The sequence below is a fragment of the Bos mutus genome, chromosome 22, assembly GCF_027580195.1.
Source record: "Bos mutus isolate GX-2022 chromosome 22, NWIPB_WYAK_1.1, whole genome shotgun sequence".
Classification (NCBI taxonomy): Eukaryota; Metazoa; Chordata; class Mammalia; order Artiodactyla; family Bovidae; genus Bos; species Bos mutus.
Window position 1 is genome coordinate 65,882,901 of NC_091638.1, and position 26,647 is coordinate 65,909,547.

Sequence of the window (26,647 nt, forward strand, 5' to 3'; positions counted from 1 at the left end):
GCGTGTGGTCCTGGGGGCTGAGCAGCGCTCGGTGACCTTACACAGGTCCCGTTACCTCCCTGGGCCTCAGTTTCCCCATCACTGAAAACCTATGCTCTGTGGTGTCAGGTCAGATTAGAATCCTGGCCTGGGGTTGGTCTGGACCCAGCTGTCAGCACCAGGGCCTCTACACAACGGCAGCAGGGGGCAGAAAGGGACACCTCTGTGGCATGCTGGGTCAGCACTCGGGGCCCGTCCACACCTTGCAAGCCCGAGGGCACAGTGCCTTGGGGGCTGAGGGTGGCTGACACCCCACCAGGGGTGCCCCCTCCCGGCAGGACCCACCGGCTCTCACCCAGCATGTTGGACGACTCGATCATGTTGGTGTCCAGGTCCGTCCAGTAGAGACGCTGGTCAGCGTAGTCGATGGTGAGGTCGTTGGCCCGGCCCACCTTGTCCACCAGCGTCATGCAGTTGGTCCCATCCATGAAGGCCCGCACGATCCTGGGCTTGCCACCCCACTCAGTCCAATAGATGTAGCTGGAAGACACGGGAGCAGGGCAGGTTCGGTCAGCGTGTCCACCCTTGAGTCAGGGCAGGGAGCCTGCCTGCCGCCATCTTCTGGGCCGTGCTGAAGGCATCTTACAGGAAGCATGGACAGGGGGAGACCTGGGAGCACCCCCAACCCACTGTCCCTCCAGGAGCGGCCACGGAGCTGCATCCTGGCTCCTGGGGTCGCACAGCAGCGCCCCCTGCAAGCTAAGCCCTGATACTCTTGTTCACATGCACAAAGGTGGTGGCCATGTGCCAGGATGTCCAGGAGGGGCCCCCATGTCAGGGACAAATGCTAAGTAGGCTGGACAGGAGAGTGTGGGCCAATCAGGGCATATAGTCCCTTTCCTCAAAGAAGGAAGAAAACAAGACCCCAAGACAAACAGGCTTTGCAGGGCCGGAATTCGAACTCGGCTCCACCACCTCCACCAAAGGTCCTCTTTCCTGGCTCTTCACCATCAGCTCTGGGGAGGAAACCTCCATCTCAGACTTGTGTTTCCTGGTTCTTTCACTAAAATCTGGACCTTTCCCTTTGTTCTGCAGAAATCTTCCTTCCCTAACAGCACGCAGCAGGCAGGGTTTGGGGTGCTCCCTACACATCACTGATGCTTTATGGGGTGAGCAGTGCATGCAGAGGAAGACTCTGCCCGGCCCTCTGGCCCCAGGACAGGGCCCCCAGGCTGCTTGACAGATCAAAGCATGTGCCTTGCAAGGCAGGTTTTAATCTGCAGCCAAGCGGCTGCAAGAGGCCAGGAGGAGAAGCTCTGGACAGGGATCTGGATAGGACTTCTTGGACCACTGACATGACCTTCGGTGACCTTCAGTCACTGAGCTTCTCCGAGCCTCAGTTTCTGCATCTGTGAAATCAGGTACAGAGACATCCACACTATCCGTGAAATCAGGTACAAAGATATTCACGCTGGCAGGGCCCCTGGGCGCTCCTAGGAGAGGCTCCCCTGGAAGGGCCCGGGTGATGCCTGATACGGGGGCCTCCCTTCCTGCCTGCTTCTGCTCTGGGCCTCAGTGTCCCGACTGTGAAATGAACCAGATGACCCCCGCCCCGCAAGAGTCCTGCTGGTCCCGGCCACCTCCAAGCTCACAGTGGTCATTACTACTCTCAACTGCAGTGTCGACGGGCAGCGGGCAGCCGTGTGCCTCGGGGCATCACTGCACTGGCTGGTGTGGAGAGGTGGTGGGGGCACGGGCGCACGGGCTGGCAAAGCGGCCCTTACCCTTTGGTGGGGTCCAGGGCCAGCGACCGCGGGTTGTCTAGATCCCTCCACACGAGGACCTGCCGGAACTGCCCGTCCAGCCGGGCCACTTCAATCCTGTTGGTCCCGGTGTCTGCCCAGTAGAGGTTCTTGCCCATCCAATCAACGGCCATGCCTTCCGGGTAGTCGAGGCCAAACTCGATCACGTGCTCCACGGAGCTCCCATTCATGAAGGCCCGGCTGATGGTCTGGGAGTGGGGAGAAGGAGAGGCCACCCGTTAGGAAGCAGAGTTTCGGCAGACATCTCACCAGGTGATGCTGGAGCGACTGCTGACCATAACCACCATCAGCAACTGACCAGCTACTGATGAGGGGCCAGATCACAACATTTGAGTTTCTATTCTTTTTATTCCTTCTATCTATTGCCCCTCAACATTCGAGTTTTTAAAGGAACTTTTAAAACACAACCTCTTTAGAAGAAACAATTTGGCAATATATATACATATACTTTTTAAACTATGTAAACATATTATATAATAGTACATTATTATAAATAATATATCATTATATAAGTATATTATATATACATGTCTCAGGACCCTTCAAAATAGTTACATCCTAAAAAAGAAATCCTTGGATCTTTCACCCAGTAATCTTCCTCTTGAAATGTTATTCAAAGGAAAGAAAATACAAAAGAGACTTTATACACAGAGATATCTGTTACTGTGGTATGGTTTAGAGTTGGGAAAAAACTGGAAGGCCATTTAAAATAAGGCAATGATTAAGAAATATATGCACAGTAGAATAATTTACACATTTAAAGAATTATGTCAAAGAGTTTGTAATAGCTTGAGACAAAATATGTTATAATGTGACGAAAAAACACAGGATACAGAATTCTATGTAGCATATGACTGATTATGAGAAACACTAACGCAGGGAAAAAATGCAAGGAGATACTCTAAAACAACATCAGTGGCTGACTCGAAACGATGGAGGTGTGGGTGTTTTATTTTCTTCTTTATACCTTTTCTGTATATTTTTCTCTCTTTCTACAGTGAACCCTACGACTTTTAAAATCAGAAAAAAACCTTACAAACCATGTAATCCCAATGGTAGAATAAAAGGTAGATGACTACACCGTTCAGTGTCCCGTGCTTTAGAACAGGGGTTAGAGGATGTTTCTGGTAAATATTTCAGGCACCACAGGGCACATGGATTTGCCACCGCCTAGTGGCTCCCGAGGCGGCACTGGTGGTAAAGAACCCGCCTGCCAACGCAGGACACACAAGAGACGCAGACTTGAGCTGGGTCGGGAAGATCCCCTGGAGGAGGGCATGGCAACCCACTCCAGTATTCTTGCTGGCAAATCCCACGGACAGAGAAGCTTGGTGGGCTCCAGTCCAAGGGGTCGCAAAGAGTCAGACACAACGGAAGTGACTCAGCACGCAAGCTCAGGGGCACAAAAGCAGGTGCGGACAATCCACAGGCAAACGGGCACCGCTGTTCCAATAAAACTTTACTGACAAAGTCAGGAGGCTGGCCCAAGGACCAGTTTGCAAAACTCTACTTGAGAAGATAAAGGGGGCTCTCCTGTATGTATCCAGGATATTTGCACTAGCACCCAGAACAAAGAAAGCTTGTTAAGTAAGTGGGCACTTGTGAGGGAGTGAGTGGGGTGAATCAAAAGACACACGGGTGTGTGTGTCTCTCTAGAAATAGCCACCTGTGTGTCCACCGGATCCACTCATTACAATCATTCATGCTTAGGTATTAACATGGGTTCACTAGGGTTCTATTGGTTTGAATCAAGCCACAATAAATATTTTTTTAATTTTTGTTTTAATTTTTAAAAATTTATTTTTAGCTGCGCCCTGCAGCTTGTGGGATCTTAGTTCCCCGACCCAGATAGAACCTGTGCCCCCTGCAGTGGAGGCACAGAGTCCTAACCGCTGGACCACCAAGGAACTCTCTATAGTTTTTTTCTTTTAGTTTTTTACACTCAGCCATTAAAAAGAATGAAATTTTGCCCTCTGTAACAACATGCACAGACTTGGAGGGTATTATGCTTTGTCATAAGTCAGACAGAGAAAAACAAATACTGTAGCATATCACTTATATGGGAATATAAACACTGCAACAAATAGCGAATATAACAAAAAGGAACAGACTCGCAGATACAGTGGATACCAGTGGGGAGAGGGGAGAGGGGGCAACATCAGGGCAGGAGAGTGAAGGTGCAAACTATTAGGGATAAAATAAGCTACAAGGAGACCCTGGCCGACAGCCAATACTTTCAGTAGCGATACATGGAGTCTAAGCTTTCAAAATGGTCAATCACTATACTGTGCACTCGCTACGGACATTGCACAGCAACTAAACTTCAATTAAAAAAACAAAACAAAACTATTGGGACTCCCTGCTGGCCTAGGGGCTAAGACTCCACACTCCCAGTGCAGGGGACCTGGGTTCAATCCCTGGTCGGGGAGCTAGATCCCACATGCCGAGAGGAAAGATCCCGCTTGTACAACGAAGACTGAAAACCCCAAGTGCCACAACGAAGGCCTGGCCCAGCCAAATAAATAAATCATTAAAAAAAACAGATTAAGGGACTTCCCAGTGGTCCAGGAGTTAATACTCTGCTCCCGACCCAGGGGGATCATGCATCGTGCTCTCTCATGACTGGACAGCTAAGATCATACATGGTATGGCCCCCCAAAAGAAAACCTATTAAAAAAAGAAAGCCTTTTTTAAGCCTCTGAGGCGATACCATCGCCAGCAGGTATTCACAGGGGAGGTGAACAGCAGGACACCCCGCCGCCGTACCTTCAGGCTGACGTCGGTCCAGTAGATGTGATTGTTGGACACATCGAAGTCCAGGGCGGATGCCTCCTTGACGCCCGTGAGCGGGATGGCCACATCGTTGTTGTTGGTGTCCAGGGAGATCCGGTGGATGGCGGCCCGGCTGGTGAACACCAGGAAAGCCTCGGGCACGATGCAGGTCTTCATGTCGCTCAGCAGCTCCAGGCCGATGGGGCAGCCGCACTTGGTGGCACGGGGTGTGAAGAAGCACAGGTGGCTGCAGCCCCCGTTCCTGTCCGCACACGGGTTGGTTCCTGGACGGAAAGACACAGGTTCTAGGCCCAGTGGCCCTGCAATGAGGGGGACGGTGGCTCCTGGTCGTATGTGGCTTCATCTCCCCCAGGCGCCACTAGGGGACAGCAGGTAGGGTTGGTGGAAACCCGGGTCCCCCCTGGCTCCAGGCCCCGGGCCTCCCTGCACACTTGAACGCCCCCTTCCTCAAAGCCGCCTGGGGACGCCTCGCCCTCTGCTCCCCCTTGCCTGCTGGGCCTGGCCTCCCCGCCTGCTGAGCAACCAGACTGCAGCCCAAGTCACCACCTGGATGGTTCCTCCTCCGAGTCCCCGACATTCTCAGCGCCCTCGACATCTCAGATTCACCCAGGACGGCCCAAGGCGCCTGTTTCTTATTCCAGCAGACAGTAGTCAGCATATATTTTATTTTGGCCAGCCTCAGACTCACTCTGCCGCAATGCTGTTAAAATTGGCTTTAATTTCGTGTTAAATATTTCAGCTAAAAAAAGAAATCCTCTCTGCCATCTTTCTCAGTAAATCCTGACGAGAGAGAGAGAGAAGGTGGGAAGGGACCCAATTTCTCAACTTTAAATCACACCCCATAGAGGCATCATGTTTCTTATCTCTGCGGCTTTATTCTTTGCTTTTCAAACACCCATTCGCTGGTGGGCTTTGCACTCTGCCGTAGATAAAGAAAGTGCTTTCCAAGGCAGCTGGTAAACCAAGTGTGTTGATTCCATCATCTGGTCTGAGGAGGGCAGGCTGAGACCAAAGACCTCTCCTGGAGACAGGGGTACACCGTCCCCGCCCCACCTGCCAGGTGCCCCTCAGGCCGCACCTCCAGGCCCGTGCTCAGCTGTCCCTTCTGCCGGGCAGACCCTGCCCCCCACCTGCTCCCCAAATTCCACGCTCAAATGCCCTCCCTTGCATTTTAAAGCCAGGCATCTCTTTCACATCTCAGCTCTACTCACCAGCCTGGCAGCAGAGCTCACCCACTGGACTAGAAGCAACTTGAGGGCAAGCCCTGGGGCCTCTCTGGTCAGTCCCCCGTCCCTCCCTCCAGCGAAGGTCAACTGAGTGTCTCTGATGAGAAGGTGTAGGACTAGGCACCGGGACCCCAGGTGGGGACGACTCCCTGTCCCTACAGAGCCCACTGTCCCATCCCCGCTTCTGTCCCCCCGGCACAGCTGGACACTGCTGTTCCCAATATAGACTGTGGACTTGCACTGGGAATCCTAGTCATCAAGCGACAAGTCACTGTGTCAAGGGAACTTTCTGCAGATCCCAGCTTTTAGATATACGGTGTGCATTTTAGGGTCCAGCCTGTCACACTGGATAACAATCTCAGCCCAGCCCAGCAATGAGGTCAGGGCAGCCTCAGGCGTGAGTCTTGAGCTTGGCCACCCATTTGTATGCCCCAGCACTAACGGGGCCGCCTTGTCATTAGTGTAGAGGGCTGTACTAAGGCGCTCAGCCAGAGCCTGGCACGCAGTAGGCGAGTGTTAGCCACCGTAAGAGCAACAACTGCCAGCCGTGCCCACTCACTGTGCCCGGTCCACACCCCACCCCATCACATGTCCTGGTATTCTCACCACCTCCTGCCCTGTCCAGCCCCAGAGCCGGTGCCCCAGCCCGGCTCGCACACCCCCAGCTTCAGCCTCCAGCTTGGCTGCCTGTGGACCAAAGGGGAGCCACCAGCCTGTGGCAGGGCTGGCCCCCGGCTGGAGGCTGACCGGACTCACCGACAACCTTGGCCACATTCGCGCCTTGAGCCCCATTAGGTCGGGCAGCTGGTCGATGATGACGTCCCTGCTGGCCTTGACCTTGTGCACACGCTCGATGCTACGCCGCTGCCAGTCGGTCCAGTAGATGAAGTCCCCCAGCAGCGTGAATCCGAAAATGTGCGGGAGCTTGTCCTCCAGGAGGGTCCGCCGCTTGGTCCCGTCGACATTGATCACCTGCAGGATGGCAGACACGGCGCTGAGCCAGCCTCGGGCCTGAGCGGCCTGGAACGGGATGGGCCCCAGCAGCATCTGGCCAGGCCAGGCACCATGGCTCACTGAGGCAGCTGGATGAATGACGTCTTCAGTGATGGTGCCATTCAGGGGCTCTTCCCTACTGCCTCCCTGACCTGGGTGTACATGCTGTGCTGAGAGGGGCAGGCAAGGCAAACAGGTATCCTCTGCCTCGCCATCGCTGATTGACTGGCCGTGGCTGCCTGGAGTTCCAAGGTGTAGGTTCTCCAACCGAGTATAGGCTCACTGATTAGCAATGTCTGCCCAGACGCAGCATGAGGAGGCACAGATCACCACCCCCGACACAGAGCCCAGTTTCAAAAGGCTGGACCAGGAACGCACTAACCCAGACAAGGCCTCCCACTTGCCTGTGGACTAATTTCTTGCTCGGTCAGGACCAGGTGAACTCTGAGGACACGTTTGCTTCTAAGTCTGAGCTCAGAGCTCTAAGACGATATCCAACCCCAGACATACTTGTTGTTGAGTCGCTAAGTCCTACCCAACTCTTTTGTGACCCCATGGACTATAGCCCACCAGGCTCCTCTGTCCACAGGATTTCCCGGGCACAACACTAGGGAGGGTTGCCATTTCCTACTCCATGGGATCTTCCCAACCCTGGGATCAAACCTGCATCTCCTGCATTGGCAGGTGGCTTCTTTACTGCTGAGCCACCAGGGAAGCCCTCCCAGCTACACGCTGGTGGCCGTTGACTCTGAGATGTAAAAGCTAAATCTTCTTAAGAGTCAGTGTTGATTAAAAGCATCAACCACAAAAGCCACAGATGAGAAAAGTACTGTCAAACATAAGAATGCCTTAACCAACCGAAACACACAGACAAACAGGGTAAGATGTGCTTGTGATGACAGATGATCAGTAGAAGCCGATGTGCAAAGGAAGACGATAAAAACGCAACATCCGAACTTTGGGCTCTCAGGCCAGGATCAAAGAGACACGATGAATTAAAGGCAAGTCTCAACAGGCCTCGTGCAGCCAGATTATATTTCCAGCTCATCAGAGAGGACCCAAGCCTTCTGTTGTGCAGGTGGCACACACATAAGACAGATCGGGTATGTGCTGAACAGAAAAGACTTTGGTCCTCTGTTGTCGGGCAGCACAGGACAGAACTCAAAACTGCCGGGTCAAACGGTGGGGGGCGGGACAGGCAGCTCTGGACCCTGCAGCCGGGGACCCCACCCCGGCTCTGTCCACGGCCGACTCCCTGCACCCCATGGACCTCAGTCTGTCCACCTGCAGTTAAGGGGGGCAGCTAAGTTACCCTGGGAACTTAACCAAACAACTGTGGCTGGGCCCCATCAGGGGCAATTACATCAGAACTGGAAGGCCAGGTACGGGCCTGCAAGGGGCGCAATGAGCCGTCCAGTTGAGGGACCATCTCCTGTGTCATGAGCTGGCTTGCAGACCCCGGGCAGCAGGATTTCTGGGTAGAGCTCTGGGCTCTACTCCTGGCCCGCGGGTTAGCCCCAGGGGTCAGGCGACGGATGCAGGAGCACTCCAAGCTGGTCCAGGGTGCTGGTTCTGGTTGTGGCCCCACAACATGAAGGCACATAAAGATGGTGAACACATGCTTCACACAGCGCTTGGACCTGGGAAGGGGTCTCGCCTGAGGAAGTGCACAGCAAGAGGAAGAGCGTCTCCAAGAACACACGGCCCGTCTCACACTCACAAACACACAGGCAACACGCCTGCTCCTTCTCTGACACTGAATACCCAGGGTTAGGCAGGGGCTGTGGATACAGATCAGTACAAGAAAAACAATCCACGTCTTGAAACTAAAGACTCTGCCTGCTATACACCGAAGGGTCAGCAGTATCTCTTTAGAGACCTTTCTCGTCCTTCTCTAGGTCCACATTTTCTTCACTTCTTTTAATAACTCCATTCCAGACATAAGTAAGCACACGTTCTACTGACTGATGTAAGGAAGTACATTTTCCCAGCTTAGGAATAATGAACGTGAGCCCCCGGAAGACCCAGGATGATTGAGGGGGGCGGACGCTGCCCAGAAGCACCTCCCTGTTTCTGCCTGTCCCCCCGCCCCATCCCGCCGTCTCGGTTTTCCGGGGCCAGGCTGGTGGCTCCCATCACAAGCACAGACCCGCGGGCTCTGGGCTGGCAGGGTACCTCTCTGCCTCGGAAGCCCTCCCCGCTTCCTCTTTGGAAGCAGGGTCTCAATTACAGACCCCATGAAACACCCAGCAAGCCCTCCAACTTGGAAGAACATCAAGACTCTAACACTCAAGAAAATAAATGATCCCACGGCAGCCTTTTTCACAGCAGCTTTCAGCACACCTTGACCAAACCCAACAGATCTGTTAAAGTAACTCTGCTGGGCCAGGCCTTTCCCAAATCCTGGAGCAGACGAGTGCGGCCTGTCTACAGGGAGACACATGTCAGCCCCCCAGGCTCCCTCTGGGCCCAACTCAGGGACCCCCACCTTCCCTGGACCCCCTAACGGAGGGCGAGGAGACAGACATGGGAACCCATCCATCAGCCTCCGGGGTGGGCAACGCATCAGAACAGAATCCAGAAAGAACAAATCCGAACCTAGGAGATCGACAACATGGGGGCCAGAAGAGAGCATGGGAGGCGGATCGTCCACGAGAGGGGCTAGCAAGCAGTTTCTGAAAAGGAGCGTAAATATTTTCAGCTTTGAGGCCATAAGGTTATTGTCACAGAAAAACAGCCATGGAAGGAGCCTAAAATAAGTGTGAGTGTGTCCCAATATCTCAGATATGCAGATGACACCACCCTTATGGCAGAAAGCGAAGAACTAAAGAGCCTCTTATTGAAACTGAAAGAGGAGAGTGAAAAAGTTGGCTTAAAACTCAACATTCAGAAAACTAAGATCATGGCATCTGGTCCCCTCACTTCACAGCAAATAGAAGGGAAGACAATGGAAACAGTGAGAGACTTTATTTTGGGGGGCTCCAAAATCACTGCACATGGTGACTGCAGCCATGAAATTAAAAGACGCTTGCTCCTTGGAAGAAAAGTTATGACCAACCTAGACAGTGTATTAAAAAGCAGAGACAACCCGTGGCGGATTCACGTTGATGTATGGCAAAACCAATACCATACTGTAAAGTAATTAGCCTCCAATTAAAATAAATAAATTTATATTAAAAAAAAAAGCAAAGACATTACTTTGCTAACAAAGGTCCGTCTAGTCAAAGCTTTGGTTTTTCTAGTAGTCATGTATGGATGTGAGAGTTGGACTATGAAGACAGCTGAGTGCCAAAGAACTCATGCTTTTGAACGGTGGTGTTGGAGAAGACTCTTGAGAGTCCTTTGGACTGCAAGGAGATCCAACTGGTCCATCCTAAGGGAAATCAGTCCTGAATATTCATTGGAAGGACTGATGATGAAGCTGAAGCTCCAATACTTTGGACACCTGATGCGAAGAACTGAATCACTGGAAAAAACTCTGATGCTGGGAAAGATTGAAGGCAGGAGGAGAAGGGGACGACAGAGGATGAGATGGTTGGATGGCATCACCAACTCAATGGACATGAGTTTGAATAACCTCCAGGACAGGGAGGCCTGGAGTGCTGCAGTCCATGGGGTCGTAAAGAGTCAGACATGACTGAGCAGCTGAACAGAATGGAATATGTCCCAATAACACTTCATTTGTGCAAAAAACAAAAAAATTGGGATTTCATATAAATTTCACATGCCATGAGATAGTACTCTTTTGATTGTTTTCATTTAGAAGTGTAAGAAATTCCTTGACGGTCCAGTGGTTAGGACTCGGAACTTTCACTGCTGGGCCCAGGTTCAATCCCTGGTTGAGGAACTAAGATCCCATGAGCCACGCAGGTCAGCAAAAAGGTAAGTGTAGAAACCCCCAAGCATTTGATAGTGGCACACATCAGGCAGTCTGGCCTCCAGTCCACAGTTTTCAACCCCTGCTCGAGAAGTTCCCCTGCCCTTGATTTTCAGGAAAGGAAACTAGATGCCTCCAGGAAGTTATGTCCAAATGGCCAAGCCAGATGTGGAAGGGGCCCGCGTGCAGTGTGCTCTCTCTGACCTCTAGGCCTCTGGCCTCCTATGCTCAGCTGACCTCACACTCCAGACCCAGGTCTGGGGTAGGGAAGTGGGGGTGGCAGGAAGAACACACCCATCCCCCGACCAGCTCATTGCACAACCTGCAGAACAGCTGTTCGAAGGGAGGAAGGGAGGGCAGACCCCAGAGAAGCCCACCCTCAGCCGTGTCAAGGGGCAGGACCCACTGCTGCGGGGTCGGCATGCTGCCACCGCTGCTGTTGCTAGGTCGCTTCAGTCGTGTCCAACTCTGTGTGACCCCATAGATGGCAGCCCACCAGGCTCCCCCGTCCCTGGGATTCTCCAGGCAAGAACACTGGAGTGGGTTGCCATTTCCTTCTCCAATGCATGAAAGTGAAAAGTGAAAGGGAAGTCACTCAGTCATGTCCGACTCCCGGCGACCCCATGGACTGCAGCCCACCAGGCTCCTCCGTCCCTGGGATTTTCCAGGCAAGAGTACTGGAGTGGGGTGCCATTGCCTTCTCCAGCGGGGTCTGCATGGCCACCCACAAACCAGAGGACCTCAAAAAGTCACCTGAACTGCACTTTCCTTACACTGAATGCCGTTTCCAGCACTTAGCCATGCAAGGGGGTGTGATTCCCAGGACCAATACTTTGAAAGCATGACTCTTCAAGGAAAAAGAGGGACTTTCCTGGCGGTCCAGTGGGTGGGACTTCGCCATCCAATGTGGGGGATGTGGATTTGATGTCTGGTCAGGGAGCTGGGATCCCACATGCTTCAAGGCCAAAAAATACCCAAAACATTTTTAAGAAAAAGGAAGTAGTGTTGTAACATATTTGATAAAGACTTTAGAAATAGCCCATATTTAAAAAAAAAAAAAAAAAACAAGGAAAAAGACTTCTGCTCTCTGATGGAATAACTATACTCACATAAAACACCAAATTAAAACTGCCCTGGTTATTTTGATTCACGTAATTCAAAAGCTCTGACACACATACCCACACACACCTGAAGAGCTTGTGGCCCGGTTGCTCAGGGGCCCTGCACCCTTCTTCCCCAGGGTTCGTGGACCTGGACACACAGCCCATCCATCACTCCTCCAATGAGGGTTTATTCCATGTGTGCTGGAAGTCACCTCCACCAACTCAGGAAATGTCAGGAGCAGGGGGACAGATGTATTTTCGTCTTAGTCTGTGATTCCTCCTTGGCCCGCCTGCCCCCCTGGGGGGGCGATCCCCACCGGGTACTTCCCACGAGCACCCACCCTGACGGCAGACAACCAGCAGCAGATGTCAGCTGCAAGGACACCAGCTCCCCAGGGCCCTGGCTGAGGAAGACATCGGGGTGGGGGTAGGGGAGTTGCAAGGAGTCCGGGTGACCCCTAGGGCCTCCAGCAAGTACCAGGTAACCCACACACAGGCGATACTTCCTGCCTCAAAGATGGGCCAAACAGGTCTACAGGGTCGGCCCATGAGACTTCTGCTTCTCGCACCCGGGCGTCAGAGCAACCCTGGGGAGAAGTGAGACTGGAAGGGTTATCCACTCAGTCGTGTCCAGCTCTTTGTGACTCCGTGGACTGGAGCCCGACAGGCTCCTCTGACCATGGCATTCTCCAGGCACTGGAGCGTGTAGCCATTCCCTTCTCCAGGGGATCTTCCAGACTCAGGGATCGAACCCCAGTCTCCTGCAAGGCGGGCAGATTCTTTACAGTCTTAGCCACCAGGGAGGCCCCTAGGGAGGAAGCTTTAGAAGATACCGCAGGCCACAGAGGGCAAGACTCGACCTTGCTCTTATTCAGGAATGGCTGAAACTGCCACCCAGGGACCTTGCCGGATCACGGTGTGCGCACAGGGCTGTGTAAACGCTTTGCCTATTTCAGGATTAATAAAGGGCGGGACTCCTGCCTCTCCTTCAATGGTCCCCAGCCTTTTTGGCACCAGAGACGGGTTTCGTGGAAGACAGTCCTTTGACAGGCCAGGGTCAGGGGATGGCTTCAGCACATCACATTTATTGAGCACTTTATTTCTATTCTTATCACACTTGTGACATATATAACGAAATCTGCAAGTCCCTTTGCCACAACAAGGCATCCATGAAGGGGTTATCTATTTCATTACACAGTCAAAAGCTCTGGCTGTTCCACATCATGTACGGATGTGAAAGTTGGACCATAAAGAAGTCTGAGTGCCCAAGAATCGATGCTTCTGGGAGAGAGAACCGGAGCAGCTGGGCATGTGGCCTCAAGAACAAGCTCTGGATGGATGGATCCGCCGTGGGGAGAACCCTCGCTAGGCTGTCATGGGCTTGGCATCTACCAAGAAGCAAGTCAGAGAGAAAAGTAGGGAGATGCTGGGCCAAAAGGGCCATCGATTTGAGACTAAATAGGGAGCCAGCAAGTCCCAGATACTTTTACAATAAAGTTGAATCTCGTGGTGCAAAAGAGGAGGGGCAGGTCAGAGGGGTAGGGGCTGGGAGCCTGGCTGGGAGCGGGAAGTGGATGAGAGGCCGGGGCCCCGGGTGTGGCCGGAGTAACAGGAAGGGCTGATCACCGGTGGCAGGAACTTCCACCCCCAAGGGCTCCAGACTCAGGACAAGGGTTAAGGAGGCGCCACAGGGGAACTCCAGACCCAAGTCAGTAGGGCAGGAGGCATAGGGAGCTCTGGGGCTGCAGGGAGGCAAGCCCGCACCCACACGCACCCCAGACGGCTCCAACCTTGATTGACCAGCCCACCTCTGGTCTCCGAGGCTGGGGAGGGCGCCTCAGGGCTGTCTCCCTGGGCGAGCCAGCCCCGAGCCCATCCCCACCCGCACCCCACGCTGGGAGCCGCCCCGCGCTAAGCCCCCTGAGGGGGTGCTGACCTGGGCTGGCCTGACCCTGCTGTCCAGGACGCTGTCACAGACAAGGCGACAGGAGGCCCACCTGCAAGGCTTCACAGCCCCCTCCCCTGCCATCCCCCCTCGACCCCTCGGTCAGGACCCTGTTCCACAAATCCATCCATGTGCCGCCACCACTGGCCAGCGGAGGCCAGAGGAATCCCCACCTCGTGGGCTCCAGGGCTTGGTTCTCCTCCCCGCTCGCCCCAGGGGACCCGCTGCAGCTGCCCCGTGAAGCAGGAGCTGGACCGCCGCCCGCTTCAAAGGGAAGCCAGCTGACTCCACGTGGGGCTCCTTTCTGCCGGTGCCCTGGCTAGAACCCGGAGCCAGGCCATGGGCATGACCATGCTGAAGAGACTCCCTTCTCCCCTCCAAGGCAACGCGGCCAGACAGGCCGGAGAAGACACTCGGCACCTTAATCCTCTGGCGGGGCATAACCTCTTGGAGACGGAACCACTGCCAGAAGCCGCCCCATCACCGGGCTGACCCGGAGGGGCCTCCTCTGACGGTCCCCCGCCCACCTGGAGTCCAACGATGCCATCAGGAAAGGAGACACGGCCCCTCACCTGAGGCTGTTCTCCCGAAGCCCCGACTCCACAGGACCCTAGGAGGGGTGTCCACACCTGGGCTGACAGCCTGACCCCCAAGGTTCACGAAATTTGTCCTTTGAGGGGCGCACCAGAGAAGCCAGTGGCTCAGGGGTAAAGAATCCACCTGCGATGCAAGAGACGATGCAAGAGATGCAGGTTCGATCCCTGGGTCGGGAAGATCCCCTGGAGGAGGGAACGGCAACCCACTCCAGTGTCCTTGCCTGGAGAATCCCATGGACAGAGGCGCCTGGCGGGCTACAGTCCATGGGCTGCAAAGAGTCGGACACGACTGAAGCGACTTGGCATAAAGACGGAGGAGCATCTGCTGGGCACATCTACCCAGACGTGCAGCAGAGCTGGCACTCACTGGGTGCCCAGAGGCAAACCCTGAGACCCAAGGAGGGACAGCCCGTGGCAAACACACGAGCCAGTCCTCCAGGAATGCTCAGGCCACCTCCAGAAAACTCACCCTGCAGCCCTTCACCACTGAGAAACACGCCAGAAGGGTCTGCCCTGTGCTCCAGGCAGGACCTAAGAAGGTGGAAAGCCCCAGGGCCAGGGACCGACGGGCCGTGCCCCCATCTCCACAGAACAGCAGGGGACCCGCAGTGGGGATGCTTACCTCAATTTTGTCCGTCTTGGCATCTCCCCAGTAGAGCTTGCCCTCCTGCAGGTCGAGTGCCAGGCCGTTGGGCCAGCCCAGGGAGGTATTGACCAGAATGTGCCGCTCCTGCCCGTCCAGGTTGGCGCACTCGATTTTTGGGTTTTCCCCCCAGTCTGTCCAGTACATGAGGCTGGAGAAGAAGCACACGTCCGTGAGGCTGCCTGTCCGTCATGTCCCGGGTCCACCCCTGGGACTGAGAACGGTGCCCACCCTCATCACGCCTGAGCCCGTGGGCAGCACCAGGAGCTCCACGGGGAACAGCAGGGGCTTAACCAGCTGGGGCTCTGGGACTGCAGCCGGCAGACACCCGGCTGAGGGTCCCGGGGCTGCAGGGAACGCGCACCCAGAGGGAGAGAGGGAGGCAGAGCGGAACCTCCTTCAAGGAGCTCAAGGGCCCTGCGTGCCAAGCTCAGCAGCCCACAGGCTGTCTGTTGGCCCGAGAAACAACGTGAGACGCGTGTGTGTCTGTGTGTGTGTCTGTGTGTCTGCGTGCACACTTCAGTCCAGGGAAGCATCCAGAACTGTGCCCTGAGCAAACGCAGCACAGAAGAACCCGACCCCATCCCACAGGGGAGGACAGGGCCCTCGAGTGAGGCCGGCAGAGCACTGACCTGACAGCTTCCGTCAGGGCAGGCAGGGAGCAGGTCCCCATCTCCCCAGCCCAGAGCCCGGCTCCCAGCACTGGTGACGAGCTCCTGCCTCCTTGCCCCGCAGACCCAGGGGACTGGCCTCTCACACCCACCTGCCCTCCCCGAGGGATGGTCTTGCTCCCCGGCAGACGATACGGAGCTGCGTCTGTCTGCCGGACCGCCCCACCCTGGGCTCCACGGTGCTCGAGGCTCAAGGCCCGGGCCTGTCCAGCCACAGCCCTGTGACCCACCCCGAGGACCACGCCCCTGGGCTTCTAGAGACAGAGGCAGCTCCACACGGAGCAGGACCGAGAGCGCAGGCTCCCCGGGCAGATGGGCTGCAAGCCTGCCAGCCACCAGGCCTCCTGCAGGGTCAGGTCACTTGGAGCCTCAGCCCCAGGGGAAAAAGGAAGAGCACCCAGAGACCCCTGGGTGCTCCGGTTACCATGCTTACGGCCCACGCAGCTCAGTTACCACCCCCCCAGCGATCACCCCGGGGCTGTCTCCCAGCGCCACCCTCCCAGCTCCTCCAGGCCGTGCCCAGGACTCGGGCCCACTGAAGGGGGCCCATCCCACACCGAGGGCCGGGGGCTTCCCTGCAGCCCCAACCCCAGCCCTCAAGAGCTCTCAGGGCTCCCCGGCCCCCACTTAGGGTCTGCCAGTTTCACGTTCTTGGTCATGAAGCTGCAGGAAGGTGCTCAGCTGCTACCCTCTGAGCCACTGGGGCGGGGCGGTGTCTCAGAAAGGCTCCTACCCTGATGGACAAGATCACAGAATCCTACAAGGGAAAGTTGGAACCAGACTGCCAGATCCCAGTCCCGCCTCCCAGCTGTGTGACCTTGGGCAAGTCACTTAACCTCTCTGGGCTTCAGCATCTTCCAACGGACCTACCCCGGCAGGTGAGGGCAAGAGGGAAAGGTGCCTGCAGCATGGAACGTGCGCAGAAGAGACTCGGCACATGTGGAGTAAGGGCTGCGGCGGCCGTCACTCTCACCACCACTGCTGGCCCAGAAATTTCACGGTGGACAGTGCTATTTTGCAGGTGAGGAGACTGAAGCCCAGGGTGGGAAATGCCTTACCCAAGGTATCTAGGGTTTTCTATAAACCTAACCAAGCTCTGTGTTGGAGCTTCTCAGTCTGGTTCCCAGATCAGCCCATCACCTGGGAGCTCATTAGAAAGGCAAGCTCTCCTAAACCAGACATCTGTTTCTTCCTGAAGGGGAGAAAGCTCCGGGACCCCCGGCCCCCCTCGGCCCAGCTCCCAGCCTTACCCCATCACGGGGTGCAGCACGATGGCGCGGGGCTCGTCCAGGTCCTCGGACACCAGGATCTTGCGGGAGGTGCCGTTGAGGCGCGTCACCTCGATGCGGTCGGTGCCGGTGTCAGTCCAATAGAGGTTGCGGGCCACCCAGTCGACCGCGATGCCGTCAGGGTCGTTGATCTCGGTGTTGACCAGCGTCTGTGCCCCCGACCCGTCCAGGTATGCCCTGCGGATGGCCCGCACCTCGTCGTCCGTCCAGTAGACGTAGCCCTCCAGCGGGTCGTAGTCGATGGCGATGGCGTGCCGGATGTCGTCCACCTGCAGCACGATGTCCGTGAAGTCTGGCGTGTCCAGCGAGATCCTCCGCAGGTCCGTCCGCCGGGCCAGCAGCAGCACCTCCTCTGCCCCTGTGACCAACACACACGAGCAGCGGGGTCAGAGGTGGGTGGCTCATCGGGCCTGCAGGGAGGGGGAGGGGGTGGGGGTTGCGGCTGGGGAGGGGCTCAGCCAGGTCCCCGGGGCTTCCTTCCCGGGGCAGGTAAGGTTAGGGAATATTCACAGGATCTTCCTACATGATCCCTAGTTCATCTGGGACCATTTATATCACCGTCTTACAGACAAGACAACAGAGACACAGAAAGGCTAAGCAGCCAGTCGAAAGCCACACAGCCATCTGACTTCAGCCGCTGTGAGAGCTGCTTCATGCTCAGCCCGCCTTCTCCCCTGCAAGCCCCTCTCCTGGCCACAAACAGCCCCAGTTACCAGTCCTGCCCAGGCTCTGGGCTCCAGGCCCTGCTTGCTCACCATACTCCTCAAAGCTCCCACTGGACTCACATGCCACCTCTTCCCAGAAGCCCACCCTGCCTCCCTATACCCACCCAGCAAGGCGGCTTCAAGTCCTGTGCCCACGCACATCATCACGAGTCCATCCTTCCCAGGTGGCCATCTCACCAACACGGGTAAGCGCCTGGGCGGCAGGCGCCCCTCCTTCCCCTCTGTCAGCCTGGCCGTATTGTGCTTTGCTACGTTATTGATTTGCTGTGATTTCCAATCGGCTTGTTTATGACTTAAGTGACGCTGTTGTGATCTAAAGGTGAATCTGTTTACATGGAGGAAGCCCAGCCAGGGTGACGTCATCGATACCTTTCATGGCTGATAAGTTCAGCTGGTGACGGACTCCAGGCTCTGCTGGGAGGCTTCTTGATAGGGACAATGACTCAAAGGACATTTAGACTCTAAACACTGAAAGTCTGTGAGTGCTGGGCAAGGAGACTCTTGGCTGACCTACACGGCTCTCCAAAGATCTTGAGAGCTCCAGCCACGGCCAGGCCACTCCCGGTCAGCAGTGCTGTGAAAGCGTGAGGCCATCTCAGGAAGGGAGCAAACACTGTTCCTGCCCTGAAAAGGCCCCTCCACAGACAGTGGGAGAGCCACGTAAGGGCCCCTGCGTGATGCCCTTGACAGCAGCCCACCTTGCCCACCCAACAGGTGCTGTCACCCACTAGCAAGGGACCTGAGCCAGCAGCCGACATGCAGCTTTTAACTGGATGGACTGACTCTACAGAGAACCAATTCGTCGAAAGGCACACTTTAACTTTTGCCTGGAACAATAATGTAACTGGTTTTGAGTACATGGATGTGAGAGCTGGACCATAAAGAAGGCTGAGCACCGAAGACTGGATGCTTTCGAACTGTGGTGCTGGGGAAGATTCTTGAGCATCCCTTGGACTGCAAGGACAACAAACCAGTCAATCCTAAAGGAAATCAACCCTGAACATTCACTGCAAGGACTGAGCTGAAGCTGAAGCTCCAATACTTTGGCCACCTGATGGGAAAAGTCGACTCACTGGAAAAGACCCTGATGCTGGAAAAGATTGAAGGCAAAATGAGATGGGGCAGCAGAAGATGAGATGGCTGGATGGCATCACCAACCGAACTCCAAGAGACACTGAAGGACAGGGGAGCCTGGAGTGCTGCAGTCCATAGGGTCACAAAGAGTCAGCCACGACTTAGTGACGAAACAACAATGTTATTTCTTTACTGACTTATTAAGAGACAGTATTCCTTACAGTATTGGCTTGTGAACTATTAATAGCATAAATCATAGCTCCCCACGGTGAACCTGTGTTAGATAAGTCATTGGCAAAGACAGTCTCAGTCTCTGAGCAGAAGCTGCCCTGAACAAAACACGTCCTGGATCCTCCCAGGGAGTCATCAGAAGTTCCGGCCGAGGCAGCCTCGCGTGCTACTACACAGAGCCTTATGTGTAGGGCTCCAGGGGTGCTGGCCAGCCCTGACCCGGACACCCCCAGAGGCTGCTGGGGCCAGGATGTGGCCCTCCCCCACCACCACCTGTTCACCCACTCTGGCCCTTTCTGGTCTCGAGGATCCAGAAAAGCAAAAAGATTATGCTCAGAGGCCACCTCTGGCACTCAGGGGGCCTCCTGCCTGGTCTGACGAAAGGCCCAGAACGGGCAAGGACCCGCCTGAAGTCACAGCAGGGAGGGATGCGGACAGGGTGGGGACCACCCCGGCACCCCTCGTGCCGAGGCCCCCAGGACCGGGGTCTGCACCAGACTGCGCCGTCTCCTCACGCCTGGTCCAGCCACAGGCCTCAAACAGCCGATCAGCTTCTTGCCTCAGGGTGGAGCCCTAAGAACCCGCTGTTTTGCGGAGTGATTCTGGGGTCACCCCACCGTGCGTTTCCAGTGAGGGCATGAACTTGATCCAAGGCCCCGTGTTCGTAACCCGATTCCCCCACTAGAGGGTGCTCACGGACAGCAATGGCTTCACGAACTGAGGGCTGGGGAAACTGAGGCAGATGGGGGAAAACGGGAGGTGCAGGGAGTGCTGGAGAAGGTGCCCAGGCACGCGGCTTCATTGGAAACCTCCCCCGAACTCAGATTTAGCTAGAGGTGCTGATGCAAGTTCTGGCTTGGGGTATGGTGGACAGAGAGGAGGGGAGCTCTGCTGCGCTCCATTCCCAAAATGTTCTAGTAACATCAGGGCTGCTTTTCAAGGGCCAGGTCACGGACTGCCTCCTCCTCCAGGAAGCCATTCCTGCCTCCCCTCCAAGTGGTCAGAGGGACCACACACAGGCACCACCCGGCCTACTGCCTCACAGGGATGCTGGCCCGTACCCCACTCTGCTTTCTGCAGCCCCCCAACACAAGGCCCTGCCTAGAGCAGGCGCCAATATCCCAGGACAAGCAGGGAGGATTCAGGGCAGATACTTCCGGAACCCGCTCCTGCTGTGTGATGTGGGGCAGGTCCCTAGCCCTCTCTGGGCCTTGGTTTCCTCATTTGCAGTGAAGAATCAGCCTGACCTGATGGGAATCCCCATCTAGCCCTGACATCAAGAACCATAAACCAAACTCTATGGCGGGTTCTGCCTTAATCTGCCCCCACAGGAGCTGGCGAGAGCGCCCAGAAAATGCTGGTTCCTTAGGGAAACAGACACTCGGTTCCCAAACTTATTTTGAGCCTGTTTCACCCATCCCTGTTCCCATGATTCTACAGACACAGTTATCCGAGATAGCACCATCCTCACACCAACCTCTGAGATGGGTTCATACTTCGTTTTACTGCAGAGGAACCCCGACACACAGAGGTTAAGCTCCTCACCCAAGGACACACAGCAGCAAGTGGGAAAAATAAGGTACCATGAACACTTCAATTCCCGGGGCTGGCACATGCAGGAGGCCCAAGGTCAGTGCACTGGCCCAGCAGGTCTGGTCGCCCCACCAGTGGCTTTGTGGGCAGCAGCTTCAGGCCAGGCCCCGAACCAGGTGCTGGGGTTGGGAGTGGACAGAAAAGATATGGGAATTGCCCACAGGGTGCTCCTGCATTTGCAGGACACAGACCTTCAGTGAGCAAGACCATTAATGAACCAGCGCGGGGAGGAAAGCAGGGGTCATGGGTACCTGCGAAGGGGGCCAGCTGAGACTAGGGGTCTGGGGTCCAGCAGGAGCCTCTGGGATCCATGGGGCTGTGACAACGGATGCAACAGATTCTAGTAGCCTGTCCCTGATGGGTGCGGAGCCACCAGGGGCGAAGTGTGCCCAGACCCAGCCCTTAACCAGTCAATACAAAGCCTCGAGCACACCCCACCATCAGGGAGCTCCATCATCAGTGTTTCTTAGAATCAAGTCTCTGTGGCTGAGGCAGTAATTAAACGCTGGGATAAATCCCAGGTGTTGACTCACTCCAAACCAGGTTTGGGGGTCCTCTGACACCCCTTGGGTCACGGAGCCTTTGAGGTTTTTAGTTGAGCTTTGCAAAAAAAAAAAAAAAAACAGAGACCAGGACCCCTAGGAGAGAGCCAGGGTCTGGCCACGGTCAGCCTGAAGGTCTGAGCAGGCAAAGCCCAACACGGAGACGTGGGGCATGCTGTCCCGGGCCAGGTCGGCGGGGCAGCTGCAGAGAGAAGACCACAAAGCGGGCCTGGACCCCTTGGTCGGCAGACGCTCACCGGGGCGACCTCCAGGGTTGTTTGCAGAAGGTACAAGTAGCAGCTGGCCTTGGAGTGGGCGCAGGGCGCTGGGCTGGCCCAGCAGGAGGAGAGGCCAACCCCCTCCCCAGGACCAGACACAAGGCCTGGGGAGGGCTTTGTTTAAACACCAGGGAAGTAAACTGTTTAGAAACTTAACAGTTTGGCCAAATGGTTTTCTTTGGGGTTGTTTAAACAAATAGCCTGCCCCGCGGCACTGCCGAAGAAAGTGAAAGCTTCCCTTGCTGGCTGGGCAGCGGTCCCTGGAGCCTGCTTGGGCTGGCTTCTGACCGCTCCCCTCCCCCCTGCACCCACCCACGCAGGAAAGAGGGGCGCACCCCTACCCTGGGGTCAGGCACTCCCGACAGAGTGTTCGCCTCAAAATGGAAAAGCAGACTGGAGGGAGAGCCTGATGCCAGGGACACGTCCAGTTCAAGCCCTCCTCCCTGACAACATAGCATCCAAACGGGGCTACCGTCCCCACAGACGAGCGGTGCAGTCACACCCCCCGCAAACTGGGCAGCTCTTATCAGCAGAGACTGCTTCTCTGACAGTCCCAGAGGCTGAAGTCAAAAGTCAAGGTGCTGAGGACTTCCCTGGTGGCCCAGTGGCTAACAACACTCTGCACTCCCAATGCAGGGGGCCCAGGTTCGATCCCAGGGGAGCTAGATCCCACATGCTGCAACTAAGACCCGGCACAGCCAAATCAGTAAAATAAATAAAATAAATATCAATCCATCAATAAAATAAACATTAATACATAAATAAATATTAAAAATCAAGGTGCTGGCAGGGCCAAGCTCCCACGAAAGACTCTGGGAAGAACCGTTCTCAGCCTCTTCCAGCTTCTGGTCGTTGCCAGCAATCCCAGACGGCCCCTGGTCTGTGGCTGCTTTCCTCCGTCTTAACACGCCCTCCTCCCCCGGGGTCTGTGCCTAAGCCTCCCTCTGAGAAGATGACTGGTCCCTGGGTGTCGGGCCGATCCAAACACAGCACAACCTTGTCTTGGTTCCCGCTGCAGAGACTATTTCCTAATCAGGTCATATCCACAGGCTCCAAGGCTGGGGACTTCACTGTTGTCTTTTGGGGGGGCTATGATTCTGTTCCCAACAGTTGGGGAGCATGGGGCAGGGGGACACTTTCCATAGAAGGACGGGTTCAAGGGCAGGAACTCCAGACACAGGGGTGCTGCGGAGGCCGCTCTGCAGCCCCGCAGGCAGGTGTGGGGCAACCCTCCACCGCCCCCTTTCCGTGGGGTCTGATCTGAGCTTGGAGGCTGGGTACCCGCCGAGGGTGGCCCAGCAGACCACGACTCTACCCTGAATACCTTCTGCACACTGGATGTCGGGGCAGCTCCGTGCCCACCCCTGTCTGCAAGGAAGCCTCATGGAAAGGACAGGCCATGGGGGCAGCACAGCCTGGCCAGGAGACGCACAGAGCCCCCCGGGAAAGAGGCCAAAGGAAGCCCTTGTGACCAGCATCATCTTCGCACCCTCCGGCCCGCCTTCCAGTCGCCACAGGGCTCTGTGTGCCTTCCACCCAGGGGCAGGCGGCAAACGCTCCGGGCTCGGCAAGGCCACAGCCGCCTCTCATGGCCCCTCGGCTGCACCACTGTGTAGAAGCTGCCACAGTTGACGCGTCAGCAAAGGTGTGCAAGCAAAGCGTCCTACGTGGGCGCCAAACCCTGAAAGTCCTACCGCTTTCTCACGTCACCAAACACTCCTCTCGTGATCTTCGTTCAACTGTGTAAAGACCGAACTTAGCCCACAGCTGCCCCCAAACAGGCTGTGAGCCGCCTGGCCCACGGGTGGGGCTGGGGGTTTGCTAGTCCTTGCGTGGGACAGTACACGTGACTTTTAGAGTATCAGAACCATAGTCTGATGACACGGCAAACCACGTCAGGACGGAGGCGGACACAGAGCGACTCCAAGTGCTCTCCACTCCACTCCCCTGTAAACCTAAAACTGCCTGAAAAATAAAGTCCGTTAAGTATTTTAAAGAAAGTTAAAAGGCATATAAATCAATAAGAAAACTACCCAGACCCCAACAATAAACGGGCAAAGACCATAAACACAAACTAACAGAAGACAAAAAACACAATCAATAAACATGAGAAACGGGTAACTTCTTGGTAACTTGACCATTTGAGCCACCAGGGACGCCCAAGCGTTAGTCGCTCAATTGTGTCTGACTCTGTGAACTCACAGACTGTAGCCCACTGGGCTCCTCTGTCCGTGGAATTCTCCCGGGGATTTTCCTGACCCAGTGATCGAAGCCGGGTCGCCTGCATTGCAGGAGGATTCTTGCAGGTAGAAGTGAGAGTCCTGTTGCTGCCAGCGGGGTCAGTATGTCCCCACCTCCCAGGGGACTGTCCCGGGCACACTTCCTGGATGGCAGTGTGGCTTAGGGACCCTCTGACCAGGCAACTTCCCCTCCGAGAAGCCAGCCCAAAGCAGCAGCTAGAAATGGACATGGGTTCTCCATCACAGAGGGTCCCCAAGGCTTCGTGAAAACAGCAAAACCCAAACCCGAAAGGAAGAACCTGTAAAGAACCTAGAGATCTCACTAAAGGAAAAAAAGTGAAAGCGAAGTTGCTCAGTCGTGTCCGACTCTCTTCGACCCCGTGGACGGTAGCCCACCAGGCATCTCTGTCCATGGGATTCTCCAGGCAAGAGTACCACAGTGGGTTGCCTTTTCCTTCTCCAGGGGATCTTCCCGAGCCAGGGATCGAACCCAGGTCCCATGCATTGCAGGCAGATGCTTTACCCTCTGGGCCACCAGGAAAGCATTACATATATGAAGGGGCTGGAGTCCAGGTCAGTCATTACACAAGCCCCAGCGGCACCCTCTGGAGAAGGCGGGGCCAGGACAGGCTGGGGAGGCGGTAGGTGGGAAAGTCAGTGTGATGCTACTACACACACGACCCGAACAAATCACACAAGATGTGAATGCGGGCACAGGAGAAAGGACAGGGTGCTCCCTCTGCCCTGGTGCTCCAGTGGTTAAGACGCCTTGCTTCCATTGTAGGCGGCACGGATTTGATCACTGGTCAAGAAACGGAGATCCCACATGCGACAGCCAAAAAAATAAATAAATAAAAGGACAAGAAACACACTTCAAAATATTAACAGCAGCTATCTCTGCTGCTGCTGCTGCTAAGTTGCTTCAGTCGTGTCTGACTCTGTGCAACCCCATAGACGGCAGCCCACTAGGCTCCCTCATCCCTGGGATTCTCCAGGCAAGAACACTCTCGTGGAAAATTATGAGAGTTTTTTATTTTCTCCAGTTATTTTTTATGTTTTCCTTCCTACAGCAAACACAAATGTCACTTCAAAACAAGAAAAACAAAGGCTTTAAAAAATGATGCACAAGTTCCTCCCGAGGTGATCTCACAGACTAGGTGGGGCGATGGTCTTTATTCCGGGGACCCACGACGGCTTTCTCAAGGGTGACCTGGCAGGGAGTGCCCTAGCTCTCCACTAAATTGCCACGGGGGTAGGGGGGTTGCGGGGGGACATATTCGGATTCCAGGTTCTGAGCTGTTTGAGCTGAAGAACAGGAGAAGGAAGGGATGGGGAAGAAGCGTCCACAGCCATGGCAGACCAGGAGGACACTGCTGGTGGCGGTCGCCCAGGGTGGGGACCACCTGAAAGGGCCTCAGGGTTAACCCCTTCCACACCTCAACTCAGAAAACGGACTTTTCACAGTGGGCAAAACAAGAGCACATCCCAGGGCCTGGACTGACCACACACGGAAGGGGTGGGGCCTGTGAGTTCCCCATCCCCCAACCCAGCAGGCAGGGTGGACAGCACCCTATCCCCTGCTGAACCACCTGCACTCCAAGGTCATGGCCCCCCACAGGAAGGACGAGGTTCACATCTCAAGGCTCCCCCAAGGCCGCATCACGCCCGAAGGCTCCTCCTGCCAGAGATGCCTCTCCGCCTGCCTGACGCGTCCTCAGCCCCCGTCCTGGCTCTTGGGTCTCCCGTGTCCATCTCCCCTCGCTGCCCCCACGGGAGGCAGAGCCAGCCTTGACCGTGACCCAGGCCCAGAGCCACACAGGCAGAGCCAGGCCCAGCGTAGGCCACGGTCCACGCTGCAGCTTCTAAAGCCATAAACAGCTTCACAGCAGGCAGGCAGCCGGCTTGTTTTTGTTTTTTAGCAATTGATTTTCTCCACTGCCCCCCTGGGGTAAGCGGTTGGACAAACACTGAGACCACAGGCCGGCACCCCAGCCCAGGAAACCGCGCCGAGCGACCACAGGGTCACAAGGCACAGAGGAAGTGGCCAGGCCGGACGCTGGCTCTGCTGGAAACCTGAGGCCTGAGCAGCTGTCCCCCTGCACGGCCCACCTCGGGCCTGTCGGCCAGGCTGCCGGGAAGCTACGGCCCCTGGGAACCACGGGCCGGGTAGGCCCCCTCGCCTGGGGCTGGGCCTGAGTGCACGGCTCTGGGACGGGGGTGACCCCCGTCCTGAGGCCTGGGGTCACTGGACAGCGGCCAGGTCAGTGCCAGCCCTGTGATCACCCCCCCTGCAGCCAGTTGCCTCTGGTCCCGTCCCCAGGCCCCTCACCTGGCCCTCCACAGGCAGCACCTCCTGGGGGTCACACCCGACCTCACCCCCCAGCCCCATTTCCCTCCTGAGTGACCCTGAGCAGGCAAGCTGGCCTGTTCTTCACGGGTAGGACTCAGGTGTGGATAAGGGCCCCAGGCGAGGCTGGGAAGAGAGACATGTTCCAACAGAGTGTGGTTGGATGGGCAAATGCGAAGTGGGCAGCCAGGCTCCCTGAAAGGCAGGAATGTGGGGTGGGGGTCTGGCAAAGAGCCCAGGACTGGCATGAGGAAGGCTCCGTCCCACCTCTTCAGGCAGGTGGCTCCGTTCTTTAGCAAGCCCACACGGGGGTTGCTCTGAGCCCAGGCAGACCAGAGGCGTCCCTAGAGGACTCTGGTGCACGCAGGCAGACGTCCCCGGGGCCCAGGCGGGGCAGGGGAGGGCTGGGCTCAGGTCTCGTCTCTGCCCCTCCTGTGCCTCTGACAGTGCGTGTGGACAACGCAGGCCGGCCAGAGACCCTGCCTCATACAGCGTCATTCCTAGCCCCCAGGAGGTGCTGGGCGCTGGGGCGTCCGTCCACCAGGGCCCGGACCTTGAGAGCACAGAATGTGTCCCTGAGGGGACCCGTCTCAGCCCCCGGGGTCCATCCAGGGCCAGGCTGGAGCTGGGCGCGACTGCAGAAGCAAGGGGCATACTGGACAGACTGGGAGGGAGGGGG

The 26,647-nt window shown here is 56.1% G+C and overlaps 1 protein-coding gene across 1 annotated transcript in view; it reads right to left on the reverse strand.

The window, feature by feature from the left end:
- Nucleotides 1-26,647, reverse strand: part of LRP5 (LDL receptor related protein 5) — a 124,199-nt gene that overhangs the window by 35,361 nt on the left and 62,191 nt on the right. The window contains 7 exon segments of the mRNA XM_070360255.1: nt 335-519; nt 1,764-1,990; nt 4,569-4,858; nt 6,578-6,598; nt 6,601-6,793; nt 14,958-15,129; nt 16,900-17,296. Coding sequence (XP_070216356.1) covers nt 335-519; nt 1,764-1,990; nt 4,569-4,858; nt 6,578-6,598; nt 6,601-6,793; nt 14,958-15,129; nt 16,900-17,296 — 1,485 coding nt within the window.